At 39.0% G+C, this 20,305-nt stretch overlaps 1 protein-coding gene across 8 annotated transcripts in view; it reads left to right on the top strand.

Moving 5' to 3' along the window:
* LOC113030834 (teneurin-3) overlaps positions 1–20,305 on the top strand; it is a 132,539-nt gene that overhangs the window by 39,136 nt on the left and 73,098 nt on the right. For all 8 annotated transcript variants that reach the window (XM_026182580.1, XM_026182588.1, XM_026182631.1 and 5 more), the window contains one exon: positions 19,156–19,381. In XM_026182580.1, the coding sequence (XP_026038365.1) occupies positions 19,156–19,381 (226 nt within the window). The remainder of the gene's footprint in view (positions 1–19,155; positions 19,382–20,305) is intronic.

Here is a 20,305-nt window from a genome sequence, read left to right as displayed (position 1 = left end):
CAATTTTGTTTTAATTTTCTTATCTCATGTTTCACCAGTCAGCTCTGCCAGTCTCACTCTCCTCTTAGTCTTACTGGCAAACACACGTCAGGACGCTCAGGGCCAGTGAGAGCCTTAGCCAACAAAGGCTGTTGTGCATTATGGCGTGGTTTCTAGATGAACTGTTCTATAATTTATGCAATGAAAGGATGAACTGTTGTTTAATTTATGCAATATCTGAATGAGGACTTTGTTCTTGGACAGCGCACAATTTCTCCATGCCTATCTCTGAATTTATGTGTGGTTCACCTTAAAACCAGGGTGAAAACAGCATCACTTGCCTTAAACGTTAAACTAAGAATCGCTAAAAAATGTAACTTTTTATTTACTTACATTTGCTAAAGTCTTAATTTAGTCAGTGAATTATAGTGAGTTTATCAGAATCAGAATCAGAATCAGAATACTTTATTGATCCCTGGGGGAAATTATTTTTTGTTACAGTGCTCCATTTTAAACCAACATTAAGACAAGACAGACAATACGCTAACTAAGAATAGTACAATATATACATATATATACATACATACATACATAAGTCACTTATAAATAAATATTTGGAAAAGAAACATGTGTAGCTGTAGCAGCAAACAGTGTGTTAAGTGGATGCGTTGTACAAGTTTACCTTTTTTACCTAAAACTAAAATAAACCTGACTTGTGTATTTAATCAAAATGATGCAAAAACTTATATTCCAGAGCATTTCTCTGGAATAAAGTAAAGTATGCATATTCCAATGGATATATGCTATATAAAGTACAGCTGTCCACTCTGCATATACATAGATTCGTTAGATTGTGAGGTAGGTTAATCAATTAAAAATTAGAACAGCACCTGGACCTGATTCCTCAAGAGACAAAGCTTTTTTGTCCCGTGCATTATCTTCATTTCCACATCTAAAATGATCTTAATAAGGTTTTTGGAAAGCATGTGAGTGTGAAATTGTTCAGAGTGGTGTCATGTGGGAGAGAGTGAACCCTTGTTTTTAATTAAAACTCAGTCAAATAATGTGGATGAGAAATCAGCACACCTGAAAGCTTTAGCCAGTGTCTGTTGGGAAATTTTAATTAAATTTTTAAATTTAATTGCAGTAACCTAAATGTTAAATTTAATATAGCATTTACAATAATAAGAAAATAAAGAGTCACTACTGAGTCTAATAATTTGAACACTGTCGTATTAACAGCGCTGAAATGTGCTGGTGAAAAACTAAACTTTGGATTAGATGATTGTTGTTCACTGTGTCAAACAGCCAGGCTGAACTCACACCGCCGCTCACATTCGATGACTGAAAAATGAAGTGAAAATAAATGTTCTGGCAGATGGAATTGCATTCATGGATCATACGGATTTGAAAATTAACATGCAGTAGGTGTTTAAATGCCAGTGTCAATAACAGAAACACAATAGACAACTTTAAGTTACAGACTTGAAATTTGGATCAAACACTGAATTCTGTTGTTAAGAAAGCTGCAGTATTTTCATGTGTGATATTATCTAAAAATGAACGTGTTCTTTTTTCAGTTTAATGCAGAAACTGTGTAATTAAAACTATATAACTAATATTAAAATGATCAAACGACATTATAAGTTTTGACGTGGCTGTTTTTAGTAAGTACAAATGAGGTTTTAACTATATGGAGTGCAACGAATAAAATGTGCATGTTCGCTGTTAAACAATGAAATGAATATTAAATTTAAGCTTCTGGTCTTGAGTCATGCTAAGAGTACCATAGTTGTAGCAGTGTGAGAAGTACAGTATAAAATGGCATAATATGGATACTCCGGTAAAGTAAGAAAGTAAGGAATTTGTGCAGTGCAAACTCTACAGTGTCAAGAAAATATGTCATGGTGGCAAAAAAAAGGCAGATAGTTCTCCCCCGTGTGTAAATTGTAGAGTTGAACTGACAGGTGGGCAAAACTACAGGGTTCTGACTGCCTGTGAAAGTGTTGTTTGTGTTTGGTATTCTTTATCTTCATATTTGACCTTTTTAAATTCTGTGAGTTTGCTCCAGTCTTATACACTTGGCAGGGTGCAGCCAACTTTCCTGGATAATAAAAGTTCAGCATGTTACGCTGTTATTGAATTTTACCACCATCTAGTCTGTGCTAATGAGTTGTTCATAACACCTATAAGCACATTTGTGGCTGTCTTGCTGTAGTGACCAGAATTCATAGGATAATGATGGTCCTTGCCTCATGTAATGGCGATGGGAAAAGTCTGGAGCCACAGTTCGTCAGCTGTTTACTGTGGACATTTACGGGTATCATTATCCACATGGTGATACCAGTGGGTGGCTACCAGAGCTGGAGGTGAAATAAGCTATTTAGCAGCTTTATGAGCGCATCCCTAGCCCGCGATGTTTTCACATCCAGGGTCAAAACTTGGCAGCCATCTAATCTCTCTCAGTCTCAGAGCTTTCATTAGCATGTCACTTGATCAATCAAGGCTGCTGCAAGTGCCAAAGTCAGACACATTTTTAGATAAAAGGAGCATAATCATAATACCTATTTAGATCATCACTATTCACTGTCATAGCCAATTTAAGTGTTAATTTTCATAATGATGCCTTGGGATATTGGGATATTTTGAGTGCCAATATATTTTGCCACTCGAACTAAATTTTTCTGACTTTTGTGCCAACGCACTTCCAATGGGAGTGAGAACGAGTAGTGAAAATATTGATTACAACAAGTGGTTGTTGTGTTTAATATTGATTTTGTGAGGATTCCTCAGGCTAGATATGATGTTATACAGAAACACTGATATTTTCTAGAATTCCTGCAACGGAATCGTCTCCTTTTAAGTGAAGATGACAGATAAAGGTTAGGTTGTCTCACCTGCCAAATGCCAGGCTGTTGTCACATCTGGATACAATAGGACATGTCAGAAATCCGTGGCCCCTCCTATTATCCGCCTTTACTTCTTTCTTAATCAGGGGCAGTGGATGGGAACAGAGGCAAAGAGTAGCTTTTTATCCCTTAATAAAAGGCCACTTAGGCAGATATTTCTCCCCAGACTCATCAGCTTTGGTCTCTTTTTTTTTCCTGGCACCACATGAAGGAGTTTGTGGAAGAGGGCAAACATTACATCTAATTAAGGATACTTTTCATATAAGCTCACCTCTCTCCCCAGTAATTTCTCTTTTCACCCGTTTCTCCTACCTCTCCCCGCCCTGCATCTCTCCTCTCTTCTCTGTCTTTTCTCTTTCTTATCATCCATCATAGGAAGCCCAAAGGTGCCCTTCACAGTTACTGTACCTTTCTGGTTAGCTCTTGATGCCTTTTGAAATCATTGGCTTACCCATGCTTTGATGTTGCCTTCAAATGGAGACTAAGCAAAACTTTGAAGTCACGACCTAGATGTGGCCAAGAATGTCGAATCACTGCAACAAAAGTTCACAAAATTTGTTGTTTGCGAATGTGCTGCGCATCATTAACATGCTGTACGTTTTGAGTGGTAGCATCTTGAAGGGGTTTTTCAGGAATCAGCAGTATTTGTTTTGAAAAGTGAAAGGGAGGGAATGAGTGCTCTGTCTGACTTTGTTCTATTTCTGGGAATGGCTGCTGGAGGATTACTGCAAGTGGCAGAGTGTTCATTATTTAGATGGCAGTAGTGGAGTTGGGAAAGGGTGGTTTTATAAACCACTTGACTATGACATGTGTGCTGCTATACTAGACGCAAAGTTTCACCTCCTTATTTTTTTCTTTTAGCTGGGGCACTTGTGGCAGCTCTCTGCCAGAGACAGTCGACACTAACTGGAATTGATGGAGCAAACTCAGATTGATGGAGTTAATGGATGAAATCGTTGCGAGTTCTCCAGGATTGCTCTCCATATAGGCTTTGAAAGTCATGAAGCGTTCATCCAGCTGTTTCATGGTGCATGTCAGATGTGGTATTATAGTTTTAAAATACAGCATCTTTCCTGCTTGTTATTACATTCAGTATGACTGAGCTGAATATCTACAGCAGGAAATCATTGTTGAGCCTGGCTGATTATGAAATGATGACCGTTTTGTCTCCCTGCCCGGCTCTGTATTTCTTCAAAAAGATGAGTGGCGATAGCAGAAGCGACATTTTGAGATGGCCTAAGAGAAAAATGTGAATCTGAAATGAGAAAGCTGTGACAGTTATGTGTTGCAAAGCAAAAGATGGCGTTCTCTGCCAATGTGTTGGGACACCAGCAAGGAATATTCTCCCAGTGTTACACTACCGTCTCTATTGGTTGAAGTGTTTACCCTGACAGTTTTCAGCTTGGACACAGAGAGGGTCCCGCCGCTGTGATTAATGCACTGCCATGCCGCCATGGTACAGGATGTCTCTCGGCGGTCTCCTTCCCCTGTCCAGTACTCCTCCCTGATATTTCACTAATGTGACTTGACAATAAAGAGATTGATAGTGATCATTATGCTGCTCTCAAAGAGTAATGTCACTTCCCAGCATGATCCAGCCAGTTTCTAATTCAACTACTGCTGTGGGTAGCATCTGAGCAGTGGTGTTGCATATATTTACTGTACATATACATAGCAACAACCGAGTTATGTTAAACCAGAAGCAGTGACATTTAAGAATTACCTCCCGCTGCTGTTATTTCAAAGTACTGAAGCACTGTTTGCATGTTTAGCTGTGAATACAGTGCCTCAGGATGGCTCTATCCAACTGAGGAACTTGACACTGCAAGTATCACCACAACACTTTGCGGGCTATATCACCATTTCCCCAGTAGTCTGTCTACAAATAAAGGTGTGAGGGTCATTCATTTGTTTCCCTTGCTGTAAGTCTTTATAGCTAAGTTGATTTGTTTATCTGTATGTGTTTAGCCCCTGGCCCCAATCTTCTGAGAGAGAAAGAGGTTTAGCATTTAAATTGGTTGATCCACCGCACGTTTGCTAAACCTGTTTTTAAAGCATTACATTGATGAAAAGCAGACACTAATCCCTGCGGGTGTGCGACCTTATCTGACTAAACACCTGACAATGAGATTCTATTGTCACTCCGGGAACACAAAGACTCTGGGTAAATGTGCCTTGCCATAGTTATTGACCTCTGAGGGCTACTGTAGCCGCAGGTGAACTCACTACAAGTATGATTTACAGCATGAAGTTTTGAGAGCAGAGGCTGTTGTTTTTGACGCTAGGCATTGCTGGAAAGCTTCTGATTCTTTCTAATTCATGCAGTAATAGTAGTTTGTCCGCTGTTATTATCTTCTCTGCCTAAACATTTGCTACAGTAAATCCTCAGTGTCCAGACCTGACTGAAGAGATTGGGATAGCATATTAGCTTTGAGAGGTAATCCCAGAATCTCCTGTATGCATTTCTCTTGTGCTTATATTCACACAAACTGATCCTCTAGTATCACACTTCCCATTGTGTATTTAGCCAGACAAGACATTTAGTCAATATTGCTGCTATGAATATGTAGGAGGAAAAAGGCCTTCACCTGAATGTGGCAGATTTGATTTTGAACTAAATCATAGGGATTACATTATTGACAGTGCCTTGAATAAACATCAGGATGAGGTCAAAATTCATTGTCTGACATTATTTGTGCATATCTGGAACACGTTGAGGTTTTAAATCAAGCAGAGATTGGATCTGATTTTTTTTTTCCTCATTTATTGAATTGAAAATTTACTCTGTGTGATAAATTATCATAATGTGATGTTAAACGCCCCATCTTGACATGATTTTTGCACAGACAGTGAGAAAGGATCGTCTTGTGGGATTAAATGTGTTATCAGATGATGTCCAGCGTTACGGATTGGCAGTGAAGTGTATCTCTGGACTATGAGCGCTGCATGTTGAGTTGCTGCCTATGTTGTTGAACCTTTTCAAACTGCAGTATGCTTCTTGAACAAGAATTTTTCTTTCCATTAGAATGGATTCTACTGTCATGATATAGCATCATAATATGCTGCAGAGATCAAACAAGTTGAATAGAAAGGAAACAAATGGCAATTTGCAGCAGTCCATTGTGGATTATGGTTGAAACTTGATATATAAAACAAGTGAGTCCAGACTGTGGTGTAAACGATGCGCTTTCTAGTGTATCAATACACTACAGTACACTTCAGTCTGAACAAGAGTAAAGCACATACAGTATTATCATACAATATTATTTCTTGCAAGAATATTAACTAGCTGCTATATTTTTAATAGATTGACAACTTATGGTCATACTAAAGCATATGTTGCTGCTACTGCCGTTTCTCTGAGATTTCACTTCTCAGTTTCCATTGTCAGTCTTGTCTTGGCTTTTATGATCTTTATTCTGATGGATGTATTCCAGTGTGAAATGATTCAGCCGGGTGTGAATGTGGACCATCCTTTGCCTCCTACTGCTGCCATTTGGTGAGCGGGAGGAAAAGCACAGGGACCGTTGGAGGAGGCATGAGAAAGCTCGTGTGTTGATGGCGCACCTCCCTTATCTAATTGAGGCAAAGCAAACATGATTAAGCCTAATCTGAAGGACGATCTGTGTCTTCCACCACAGAGACGTTCCACAGTCATGCACGCTCTGGTGGATGAGCTGTTGCGAGGCAGGCCGGTGCAGTTTAAAGCTGATGTTTCAACAGAAACAATGGACTGCAGAGAGAAATTTATTTTTCCATCAACACCAATTCCAAAACTGTCTTTTACCTGAGCTACTGCATAGATTCAATTTAATCAATTTTACAGCATCACAACTGTTTTCAGATCTTTAGGCACTATATGATAGGGATATGGTTAAAGATAAGAAATTTATAGAAAGACCTTAATCTGTAAATGTGGTTTATTAAAGATGAGACATATAACTTTGATGAGTGCTACCATCTTGTGCATCCAAATATCAACTCAGATCTCCTTACAGCTTCCCACTTTGACACTTTTGGTTACTAGCTACTAAAACATACTCTGCGGTAAAATTTGACAAACCTAAAAAAAAATCACTATTGCTCAGTTTTCCCTGTCTATCAATAGGCTTGATCTTTTGAAGCCTTTGGAGGTATCTGATTTCAGCAAATTTTATTTTCCTTTTCAAAAGAGTTTTAACAACAGCAACAATTCGAGGATAATTATTGAATTTCAGTGCTGTGACAACTGTCCAAGAAAGGTTTGCTTTACTTGCCGTGCAATTTAAAAGAAATCCAGGTGCATCCCACACAAACTGTATTTTATTTCCTTACAATCATTTTGTTTCTTTTTTTCCCCACGCATAATTCAGCAATAGTGATGAATACCTTTTCAGTCTGCAATCATGAAGCACAATATCTGCTATTCAGTCTTGATTTAAAAGCCCAAGGTGAGCAATAAGCGAGCTCCCCAGTGTTGAACATTTCCTCCCTTTCAGTTGAGTCATGACAAATTCACATCATGTTCCAAGCAGCACACAACCAAATTTGATGCAGTTCAGATGGAGAGGCGTGAGAGAAGTGCTAATTGATGCCTGCTGTGGCATGAAACGCAAATTGCATAGTTTACAAGTACAGGAACCAAATTGAAGACATGCACAGCTCTGCGGAGTCGTTATGAAGGGGCTAAATAGAGAGTGTGCACAGGGAAGCATGGATGCTGTCGACACACCACTGCTACCTGCTCAGTGTTGCTCCGTTGCTCTCACCGTGTTAACATCATTTGCCCACTCACACACATTGTCACATTGAGAAACACAGATCACACATATGTGTCTGCGTGAACTTGTCTAAATATATCACAGCTATTATCGTTTAGGAAAAGATCCTTAAGCTGCAGATGCGGTTTCATTTTTGCAGTCAAAAGTTTTATCATTAGGTTTAGGGGTGTTCTATGCATACACTCATCAAAGCCGTTAAAGGGCAATGATTGCATTTGCCACCATTAGTCTAAATGATATGTTTTCCACTTATGCTGTTTGCTGCAGTAAAGTATACATTTTTCATATCAAACATTTAGTTGATGTTCTTCCAGAGTGAGTCACAATAAGGAGGCATAAAACAATTCAGCAACTTGCACAGCGAAAAGATTTAGCTGCTGCAGAAACTGAACTTCTGACCTTTTTGGAGAAGATTTCTAATATATAAATCAGTCAGCTGTAAGAAACATTTATCAGTCTGCTGTGCATCTGAATGAAGACGTTGTTCTTCCTGGTCTCTTTCATTTTCATAAATATTCAGAATATTTATCACATGCTTTTAAAAACAGAGCAGCTTTATGATGCATGCTGTTAGAGAGATTTAAGCAGGCTGAGAGATTCACAGCCAAACCTTAGTCGTGCCCTTTTAGAGAAAGACACTCTTACACTGTGTCATGATGGGGACTTCTGCTATACTACATCAAAATGTACATGAATGAACCTGGAAAGAAAAGAAGAATGGATTTTTGGGATTATTAAATCAGATTTACATCTTACTTCTTATTTATCTTTAGTGCAGAAGCAGTAGGTTTTTTTTTACTGGTAATAGACGTCATTTTTAACGCATACTCTGTTCCATAAATGTGAACCTTTTTACTAGGATGGTGACGCTTTTTCTGCAAAATAGTCATGCTTACATTGGTGTCTACTAGTCCAGTGCTTTCCAGAAACTGTTGAACAACATTTATATAATCATTTTTGATCCTAGGGGATGGCAACATGACTGTGGTGGCCTTGTCTTTTCTCATTTAATACCACAAAGGTTTTGACATTAATAGTTTTTGGTTTCACCCAAAACCTGCAACCAAGGCTGTCTCAACAACTAATAGATTCATTGTTTTATATTTCATTTGCCTTATAATATTTTAATTTTTTGTTTTTGCTCTCAAATTTAAAACACATGCCATTTTTATATTTTCGTGATAACATGCTAACCTAAGCTATGAACTTGTAAACATGGTAAATATTAAAATGGCCTAAAATTGCCCAAATAATGTCTAACTGCAATCAAATAAATATTCATATATTCATAATATTCAGAAAGCGCATAAACAGTATGAACGATTGACTTGTATTCTAATGGACTCAAACAAGCAGTGTATGTGCGTTCTAATTATTTTTAAGCATCAAAACAGCTAAATACTAACATATTATCATTGCCCCAGAATGCTAGCATGCTAAAATTAACCCAACATTCAATGTAAATACTTATAGACAGCCTCATCAGAGGTGTGTCATTCGCAAACATGTCACTTGCAGGAAATATACCCTCGCGTTTGTTTGTTAGAATGCCTCTTTAGATATGCATCTTTGAAGCTGCTTTCTTGTCAGTTGTACCCAGTGAGAGCCAGAAATGCATGCAAGAGGAGTGGCTAGAAAATAACTGTGAGTAAACTTATGCACCTCCAAGCAAACAAGTGTTTAATGAGACATGAAGGAGCTGATAGAGTGGTCAACCTTGTAAGTGAGTGGGTGAAATTTCCAGAGCTGACATGTAAGTTTTAGTTTGTGTATTATTTCCTCTGCATTTTTTGAAGCAGGGATGATGATTAAAAGTTGTAGACTTTGGTGAAATTCTCAGTAAATCTGGGCTATCTTAATTACTTTTGCTGTTTGTATTATTAATAAACTGCAGAAGGATGTTACCTTTAAGCTTGCTTCATAGATCATTTCTTATTGGTGCCAAATAATTCCTAAACGAAATATACTGTTGCTCTTTTAAAGCAGCTATTTGTTATAAGATTTTGACACTTAATGAATATAAAGTGTTGCTCAACTAGGCTGCAAATGTGTGTATTTGTGTGTGCGTGTAGAAAGTGGGATGGAGGCTGTGGTGAGATGGCAGTTGATAAATGGTGGTTATCTTGCTATCGTGGAAAACAATATTAACATGGATGGGGGACTGGTTACATCGACTGAAGTAGGTTCAAGGCATTTTAGTGACCAAATGTTTTGACTACTTCTGTTTTATGGTTGGGTTGTTTTTTTTTTGGCTGAATGAGTTGGCATGGAGAGCACGTAAAAAACCACAATGGGGCTGCACTTGTACATCTGATGTGCTTTGATACACATCAACAATCATTTTGGAACTCTATGTGTATTTGTAATATATACTTCAGTCTGGATTACTTGCTGCCAAGCCTATTACAGTACACGAACAACAAAAATAGGCTCTGAGAAATGCTGCTTTGATAAGCCTCGGCTTATCACCCACACATTTCATCCCTTCTAGTGTCCTTATTCAAGAAATTTGGCAATATTTTAGGCTACCTTGTAGTCATTTCCGTGAGCTTTCCTTTGTGTGTGTGTGTGTGCTCCTGCAGTTCCTTCTAAAGCAGCCTCTGGAGAGACAGCAGAGGAGGTATGTATGAGTTGGATGCCTCCTTGACAACACCTTGGAGGTAAAAATCAATGTCTGCCAAACAAAGTGAAATGTTAGGCTGCAGCCAATACATGACAGATGAGGCTTAGGGTGGTATTTTCTAAGGTGAATGAAGACTGGAACGCAGACAGCCCTGTCTGCTGATGTCAAGCAAAGGAGCATTAGAGAGATTTTGAAGGACAGTACATCTGACTTCCCTGATTACTTTTATTATTGATTAACAGGATGTGGACATGTGTGAGAGCCACTCTGAAATGGAAAGGGGATGAGGTTGAAAATTAAGAACGACCGCACGCCAGATTAAACTTTAAAGGCCAGTTTCACTAATGAATTGTGATGCTGGGCCACTCAAGAGACTTTGCCTCCAACTGGGGTTGTACCAAAGTAGCCGTCTTGATTAGATTGGATTAGTCCTCAGATCAGAGCAGCGTTCTGCTTCATAGGATGACCAAAATTGTTTGATAAGTCACATTATTTCACAGCCGAATGACTTGTGTTTTGTGTCTAACAAAAAACAAAACAAAAAAACTTGCACTTTCCATGTCAGTGCTCAGCACAAAGAGTTTTAGGAGGATCCCAGATTCCTCACGGTGGAGCTCAGACTATGCAGCTGAATTGGAGCTGTAGAAGCTGCATGTCTAGCCTGGCACATTAGTGGAGAAAACACTGTGTTGCTACCTTATGCATGATCAGTCTTCTCAACTCCAGCAGTGACCTCAGCGCAGAGCCGTGGGCCATATCATGTTGCTGATTGAGCATGCACCAAGTCTCAGAGGGTAAGCGGGTTACATCTTAGTTCCTCTTGCAGAGAGAAGCAGAGGGTGTTCTGAAGTAAAATTCCAAAACATCAGTAGTGCTAGAAGGCTTTTCTCAGTGGGCTTTAAAGTGTGTCTGCATGCCTGTGTGCGCACATGTGTATAGACTGTACTGCCTAACACATGCTAGCACACATAAAGTTTATCACCTATGCCCATGGAGGATATTGACATCTGTAACACGACCCTCCCCACCACTAGAAGGCACAAGTCTGTGAATACTATAAGAATAAACCACTGATTTGTCCTATTATTATTCTTGTCCCGCGCTCTGCTCTGTGGCCAAGAGTAATGCAACAGTGGGGTATCAATTCATAGCCTTGGCCTCAGGAAAGCTCTTTGGAAAGCAGAGGGATTTTCAGCCTTTCTGCTGTAGCTCCAGCTCTCAAGCCAGACACTGCAAGAAATGTTGGCCTAGTGAATTATATGTGGGATAGTTGGAAGGTGACAGGTAAGGGGGAGATATAAAAGCAAACATGTACTGTTTGTTCATTGTAGTGCATTTGATAAAGAGACTTGGTTGGCTCAAACATGCAGTTTGCTCTATTCCTAACCAGAAGGAACAGTTTCATCTTTATTTTATGCGGCCTCTTTTACATTTCATTGTATTCCACTGTTACAGTGTCATTTATAACACTTTATTCTTGTCTGGGCCTCCCCTGAATGCATATAGTTACTATCTTAATGGTAATGGTGTAAAATACCAAAATATTACAGAGCCCTGCTTGAAATTTTTGCTCACTATAAAATATCAACATCTAGAAAAGATCATCCTATTTGTTTATTCATTGTGGTGTGAAAGATACACATTATAAATCTCCTTCTTCTCAAATTTCCTCACAATGAAGATGAAAATTAGTCATCTCTTGCAAGTGGAGTGCATCCAATTGAGAACAATATGCCAACAATTAATCAGGAAAAGATAGGCTTTCTCATTTTTAGATGAATACTCTGTCCTTTGTCTTATTTCCCCACAAACTGAGCGATTTGCACAGGAAATGCAATTATAGCAACCATTGGAAATGACTGTGCCACTACAACCAAGAGTGGTTTGTTTTTTTTCCTGCAACCATTTTCTCAAGTGATTGGAGAAGCGAGCTGTAAATGAATGAGGAGGCACATGAATAGTTCTCAGAATACACGTCATATTTTATGACCCGTAAGATCATGCAGACAACTTTTTTTTCTGTAATTACTCATTCAGATCTATATTGCTTCATTCAGGGAAGTGAGTCACATTTCAGCAGAAATGGATAACATTGTTTTGTTGCTAATGCTGAGAAGCTTGGTGCAGTAAAAAAAAAATATGTTGCTTAATGTTCTCCAGCAATCTTCTGAATGTTCAAAAGCTTTTCTGCGGTGCCTAGGACCACCCCAGCTAAAGTTTCATGTTGGCTCCGTCAGGCAGTCATTGCTGCCTCTTACTGAAGGCTCAAGCCATTCAACCCACCATGGTAATTTAGATAGAGTGAATCACTACTCTCAAGGCCAAACACTTATAGGGGAAACTCAGAAACTGGCAACTTCTTTTCAAAATAATTCCACAAGAACCTTTGAAAAAAGAGATTTCCAGCAAAAGCACTGGACTTAAACACATTCTGAGAAAAGCAAGTCTCTCCAGAGTCCTGATGTCTTACAAGCTGGTGATTTGTTTATATTGTACAGCTTGTTATATTGTAGTTAACTGTGCTCCCACTCTTCTTTCAAAATCAAACAGGAAGATGCAGTGATAGGAAATGACAGACTGCTGCAGTTACTGTCAATAGCATGTTAAAGATGTAAACAAACAGATCAAGAATTTGCGGCTATCGTGAGGGTTGCAAATTTATGCTGTATATTCGAGACTGGGAAATATGATCTTTAATGTCTGAATGTTTCGAGAAATCTAACTGACTGACTGATACTCTTAAAGCAAATGAATTGTTTTATATCAATAAATTAGATGATCATTTCTTGTGATTAATCCACAGAGAATTGCCGACTAGTAAACTTCAGACATTTTAAAGCATTCTAAAAATGGCTGTGAGATATGTGTAGACTTCCATCATCTCAGCTGATGACTCACTGCTTTATTTTGTCATGATGCTGCTACTAAAATTTGAATCCTAGTAACACTGATCATGTAATGTGTTACATTATATGTGTTTACATATAATCCCTTGTATCGATAGCTAGTTACCAAATAGTGCAGCTCCACTTTGGTTGATTATTAAAAGATTTATTTCTTCTTGTTTCAATTTCGAGTGCTTCTTTAGATCAAGTATAAATGTTAGAAAAGTGAGAACTGGCACACTTCCCTGTGGACTGTTCCTGGTTTCTTTAGGTGCAAGAAAACACAGTGGTGCGTGCAATGTCAGTGCTTAAAACTGTGCTGCCTGCGCTGAACTTAGAAACTGTAGCATTTTATCTAGGTGCGAACACGATCTCTCTGGACAAACAAGGAAGCCGAAGCTGTCCACACATGAATAAATACAACCAAGTGTTTTGTCAGCAGGCTAATTGTCAAAGCAGCTTTTGAGAAGGAGTGTAATTACTATGTAATCGGAGAGCTGTCAGAAAGAACTGCTAAGCAGTCATCATCTGTATGATGATCTGCCATCTGTAGCAATGTCTGCAGGAGAGAGAGGGAGAGAGAAGAGGAAAGATGGAAAAACAGTAATGTGAAGCTGCTCGCATTCACTGCTCTCCGATGGAATCAACTTTCTAAGTGTATTTACAAATCATACGTTAGAAATAAATGGCAGAGATTTTAAGCACAATGTGAGCTGATGAATGCCTATATGGCTGTGTAGGAGCACATTATGTGTGGGTAAATGGAATGTCTGTTTCTATAATGCAATAATTATGTAATCCCTGAAATATTGGTTACATCCCGATTCCCCTGCTAAGAAATGGCTTAAAAGAAATTTCTGTCTTTGATCAGACAGAAAGTCAGGAGAAGAGTGGGCAAGGCTGCAAAAGCACTGAAGGTACTCTGGCAGGAAATATGATGGAATTCACACAGCTGCTGCTGCTTCTTCTTCTTCTTCTTCTTCTTCTTCTTCTTTTTTTTCCTCAAAACCCCCAGTCCCTGAAAATTGCCAACTCTCTTTGCAGAGTAAATCCCCAAAACTCACCTAGGGCAAGGTTGTTCTAATGGTTCCAAATTCCACTGGGTACTGCCCCCCAACCCCCCAGCCCCTCCCCATTACGAAACACCACCCTCACTCCACCTTCAGGGCTTCTCAGTGAAAAGCTGCTGTCTTTTTTCACTACTAAAGAATACTGCTGTCTTCAACAGCTGAGGTGAAAAGAAATGTAGCCATTGATGAGAAAGAATGTATTGATTTTGAACATCCTACCTAGTCTAGATGGCTTGTTTTATCATAGAGTCCATTTATTATTCATTTCACATAAAAGTCAATCTGGGATTTTTTTTAAGTGATCTCCCATTTTTAACAGTATGTTTTCTGAATTTCAATCAAGCAGAGTGAAGGTTCTGCATTTTATTTTCATGTCTCTCTTTTTTTCACTGTTTCTTTTTGCATTTTTTCTGTAATTGTAAATATTCCTCTGTGCGTATATAAAAAGTAAGCAGAATACCTTAAGCAGTAATAGGAAAGCTACGGCCTCCATAAGTTATCTGTGATCTGTTTTGATGGAATTCTTGTGATGCACACATACTGCAATTTTCCTATTGGAGAAGGGCGAGCCAGTCAAAGCAAATGCCCTTTCAATTCCATTAGCAGTTGCATCAGTCTCTTAATGGAGAGTAAAATGGCACAAGACCTTTTGCAGTACTTATACAATGAATATGAAAAGGCTTTCACTAAGGCTGCCAAGCTTAGTGGGTGCAAAACGGCTTTTAATTGTGTCCCAACTCAGTGTTGGAACATTATGCGCTGTATTCCAGGCTTGTCAATGCTTTAATCAAAAAAAAATATTTTCAAAGGATGAACATCATAGAAACCTAATTGGTCTAAATGCCCCAGTATCAAGAAGGAGTATGAAACAGATTCTAGAAAATGTAGTGATAGCTTAACTCAGCTTACTGACAGTGATAGCCTCTGTTACAGTTATTCAGAATGGACCAAATCTGTGAACAGACACATCTAAGCTGTTTTAGGTTGTCTGCTTACCGAGCAAAAAAGGTCTTCTATAAAAACTGTGTAGGGGTGTCGTCCTAGACTTTTCTGGTTCACTAATACCACTCAGTGCACTTTTCTCTTGTAAACACATTGCAGTAGGAAAGTCTTCAGATCACAAACTTCTAAAAACAGAGTATTAAAAGAAATTAAAAACAAAGATCCACCCTCGTTGGTGTTTATGCAAATATGCAGGGGCTTCATAAATCTACATTTGATACCGCAAGCGTCATTAAGATGAGAATGAGTCTGTCATTTCAGCACTTGCATGCAGTATTAATCACAAAGGTCCTTTTAAACCATGTTGCTGATGGAGATGATGACAAGCTGAAGTTGAGGAATTATGCAAAGGAGGCATCCGTCTTGATCTGATTTCAAAGCAAAGCCCCATAAACCACACAGCTGTTTCATCTGCCTTTCTAGTCACTAAGTCTTCACATTAAAGGGCATCTTAATTCCCTCTGTGTCTTGATGGAAGACAATGCCAGGTTTCTTAAAGGGTCATTGTTTTAGTTTGCTTCTTCTTTTTTTTTTTAAACACACAGTCCAACATCTGCTAGGCCGTGGATAATGTAAATGAAATTGCTATGGCACCATAAGCCCATAATTTAGCATGGTTTGCTTTTCAAGCCTTCAAATCTGACAGTGAAGTTCACAGAGAATGTGCAGTGGACTGCTACTCTCCTGCTACCACTTTTTCCTCATTGGTTAACATGGAATCAGAAGGAGAGAGGGTGTCTCAGACCATGTCCTGAGTGAAATTGGATTCAAACTCACATCTCAAATTAGAGACCAGAAACCATTGCACCTCATACTACTCCGATATAAGAACACCTACTGTGTGCAGCGAAATTGATCACGTGAAAAAAAAAGTATGTGTTGTTATGACCTATACATACAGCCTAGGATTTCAGAATGTTCTGACTTGAAAGGCTCGATATATGAAATGTAGCATGCTATTAAAATGTTGATTCTTATAATAAAATACAGACAAGTCTCACTTAGAAGCTCACCATTTGATCTTAACCAGACAAAGATTAAGGGGATGACATATGTTGCATAATTAAAGTCCACACATAGTTGTGTTTCAGATATAAACACTTAAAAGAGGATAACGCTGTGATATATCTCAGTGCAATTCTTCAAAGAGTTAGGTGGTCAATAGGGTTACTCCCTAGATTTATACTGTGTATGTGCTGATATAGAGAGACGCCATTTCATCAAGCTTCCCAAGGCTGTCGCTTCTCCCTCGGTGTGACATCGAGAATCTGGTATATTTACCACATTTTGAGACAGTTTTTGGCACTTTCTGTTTAGGTAAACCATTGTTTTTTGTTCAGTGCCTGCTACATCTGTCTTTGTAACAGGCACCTCAGTGGATTGTGGCACAGCAGCCTTGTAGCAGTTTGTAAAGCACTGCATAGGATGCAGCTTAATGTAGTTCATGGGGTTTTATGTTCTCTTAGTTCATTGTGGGATTATACATTCAAATTCTGCATGACAAATCCTACTCCTTTGAAGGTTTGGGGAATTTTGTGTTTACTGAGCACTTTGCTTAGCATGTGCTCTGAGATTTAAAAATAAAAATGAAACAGCTTATTTTCATGTTATAGTTCAGGCATGCCTTTAACATGTTGAATCATCAGAAATTGATTCAGGAGTAATCAAACTGATGACAGAGGAAGTGTTCAGGCTCATCTTTTTGCTTACTGTGGTGGCACTGCTCCCAAAAACCATAATCCACCTGCGCTGCGTACCACATTTTTATGGGTTTGAAGTAAGTTCCATTTTCAAACTCTCAGGGTAAGTTGCAAAATAAACAAGAGTAATTAAGGCATTAAAATAAAGATTTGTTCAGATCTCCCATGTGCAGTATTTATGATGTGTAACGGTAGGACAGATTGTTTTTACGGACTGATTTTAGTGAAATATTTCATTTGATTGGTTGGAGATTATATTCAGCTTCGTTAAAATCCTTTTGTAGTCCCTATAAAGTAATGTGCCTACGTTTTGCTTTTTAAAATAATACTTTCTTGCTGTAAACATTTCACTTGCTTCCACGTTAGATACTTCCTTGTGTTATCGTCTTGATTGTCCCCTCAGCTGCATTCTCCTTTCCTGCTCATTGACATTTCACTGGTACACTGGTGCATGCTGATTACATGAAAGTGCTTCTGCTGGAAAGTGGAGCTCACGGGTGCTGCAGGCTCATACAGTGGAATTAGACCCAAAGGTGAAGTAAAACCAGCCAGTGTTGATAGATAATCCACATTTCTATTAGCCTACTTAGCACTTTTCTAATAGGGCCCATAGTCTAGCCTGGGAGATGAGTGGGCTGCTGTGTTTTTCGTTATTACTAAGTCATGTCAACCATATATTTTTTAAAATACTCATACTGTAGCTGATCTTAGGCAATTAGCGTTCAGAACTGACTTTGAATGTGGTGATGTCAGGTGATGAGAGGCTTGTGTTTGATTAGATTTGATAAAACTCTAATCATGGGCCACAAAAAGGAGAAAAAAACCAACCTTCATCTGCGTCTGATGATTTGCTTTTATGGACTTTACAGCCACATGCTGATGCTATGTAATTGCAGTCAGGAATTAATTAAATTTTGATTGGCCTTCTGAACCAGCATTGTGGACTCTTGTCACTACTGATTCTGCTCTGTCACGTCCATCTGTGTAACTTTGTGTCTAGCTGTCTATGTGAAGACCTATCTCCTCGTTTGTGTGTCTAAAGATGAAAGTGATGTTCTTGGAAATTATAATATTAAAAAGCCATGTGTATGTGTGTATGTAGGTGCACGTTGCTACTGCATGTAAAAAAAGCCCAACGTTTTTTTTTCCCTTTTTTTACTTACTTGAAGATTTTTCCTTGCTGTGAATGGCTTTCATGTTTCCTCTGAGCTATATGGAACTAAATGGCTCATTTGCCAGAACTGAATAGGTTGTTTTATGCATAGGGTTGCACACTGAAAAGTGAAAGCACATAGACAAGGATGCAAATTGCTTGGTCATTAAAGGATCCTTTCAAAATGATGACTTGAGTCCTTTCAATGAAGCTGTTCCTTGCAGCCAACAGCGCAGATTTTGATCCTTGTGTACATTGTTGAGTAAGCAAAGGTTAAATCATACACTGAAAATCAGTGTTCATGTGCTGTAAATTTAAACTCATAGGCTTCTAGGCTTCATAAAAAATCATGCTGTCAGTGCAAAAACAACAGGAGCTCCTAAAAAAAAACAAAAAACACAACTCCCGACTTTTTCAATATTCTTCAGGCTCTCTGTAAGGCAAGAAAGACGATACCCATTTGGGGCTCATTGGAGCAAATCAGAATTGTCAGCACTGTGGGTTTTTACCTTTTAAACAGGGAAGATGGATAGATAATCACCACATGCCATTCTGGGGGCCAATTACACAGCTTTGTGTGAAATTGGAAAACCTGTTCTCTCAGAGCTCTAATGGATGTTCTGGTCATTAGTTATTTGAGAGTCTTCTCTGGCTGTAATCAAACATGAAACATTGCGTTAAGCGCCCATAAAAGAACAGCTGCCTCTCTAAGTGACCTTCTGTTTAAGAGAACCCAACTGTCAGCCATGTGGCGTTTTGTGACAATTATTATGTGTATCGCCATAAAAGCACTTCTTATTTCCTGTTTTTTTGCAGTGGTTGCATCTCATTTTAATGTCTTGCTCTCGGTTGTATTTACCTTTCTGGGTCTGTTAAGTGGCACTGTGCTGTCATAGCTCGCATATAAGGCAAATGCATAATCTTACCCATCTGCTCTCTCTTCGCAGTCGCGTCGCTTCAGTCTGGGTGTAATTTTAATCAGCAAAATTAATTATTTATTATTTCGATTTTCCCACTATTAGGGATTCTTAAACTCCTATGCTGATGCCTGTTTTTCTCTCTCCTCCTCTCCAGGTGACCATCTGTCAAGTCAGCAAGCTCCACCTCCTCTGCCACCAGCTCCACCCCCACACAGGCAACACCCCTCCATCACTTCCCTGAGCCGCAGCTCACTGGCCAATCAAAGGAGCCCAAGTCCACCACCCACAGCCGGCCTGGCGGCTGACTTGCAGAGTACGGCGGAATGCGTCCAGCTGCAGGACAGCTGGGTCCTGGGCAGCAATGTGGCCCTGGAGAGCAGGTGAGTGAACCATGGTGACCTACAACAGAACTGAAAGATTCAGGTCCAGATGTTATACTTGATGTATTTTCACCACTTTACATGCTGCATTTTTCATTTGAAAAGTGAGGGAGGTGGAAGTTGGCATATCTGTGTGCTGCGTGTTGAATTTTAATGCCTTTTTTTTTTGGTCACGTGTTTCATGTGTTCTAAATCTGGTGACCTGTCTCATTAATCCACTGGCCTGTTTGATGTGCTTTTAAGACATCAGCCCATATTTCTAAAACTTACAGTCAGAGTTACCAGTCACTCAGTCTGTCATTAATGAACCAGCAGTTTGTTTTTTGTTGCCAAAAATGAGCTTTATATTTGTGTTTTTATGCTTTCTGCACATCTTTGTGATCATTTTAATGATCTGCACGGACCCATATACAGGATCAGCGGTGGAAGAAGGCACTGAATACATGGCAGTCTTAGTAGATGATAGTCGTAGCTTGCAACTTCCCCAAGACAACAGCGGGGGACTCCAACAGCCAAGGCCGTGGAACACACTGAAAATTTCACAACACAGATTTTTAATAGCTGATGATTTTATCAATGTTTTGGTGCCATTCCTACAAACATGAGATGGTCACTCTATAATTTAAGGATTTCTCGACCAATTTTTAAAGTGATATTACACTGACACATGTTCATGACATAATATAGTTCCCTATATACCAGTTCATCACATTTCTACACTTTGTATGAATCTAAAGGGGGGATTGCTAAGTCGGAGAGACACAATGAGAAGGAAAATACATGATTAGGGAGAAGTATGTGAATATCTCTGAACTTGACAGTTATAATCAGAGAGGCCATAACTTAACAAGAAACTTGGTAAGCAGAGAGTGTGTTATACCAAAATCTGCTGCGCAAGACACTACTTTGTCATAAGAGCCACTG

This window comes from Astatotilapia calliptera, chromosome 2 (genome assembly GCF_900246225.1).
Source record: "Astatotilapia calliptera chromosome 2, fAstCal1.2, whole genome shotgun sequence".
Classification (NCBI taxonomy): domain Eukaryota; kingdom Metazoa; phylum Chordata; class Actinopteri; order Cichliformes; family Cichlidae; genus Astatotilapia; species Astatotilapia calliptera.
The sequence above is the reverse complement of the archived record's forward strand: the minus strand, read 5'-3'. Positions and strand labels throughout refer to the sequence as shown.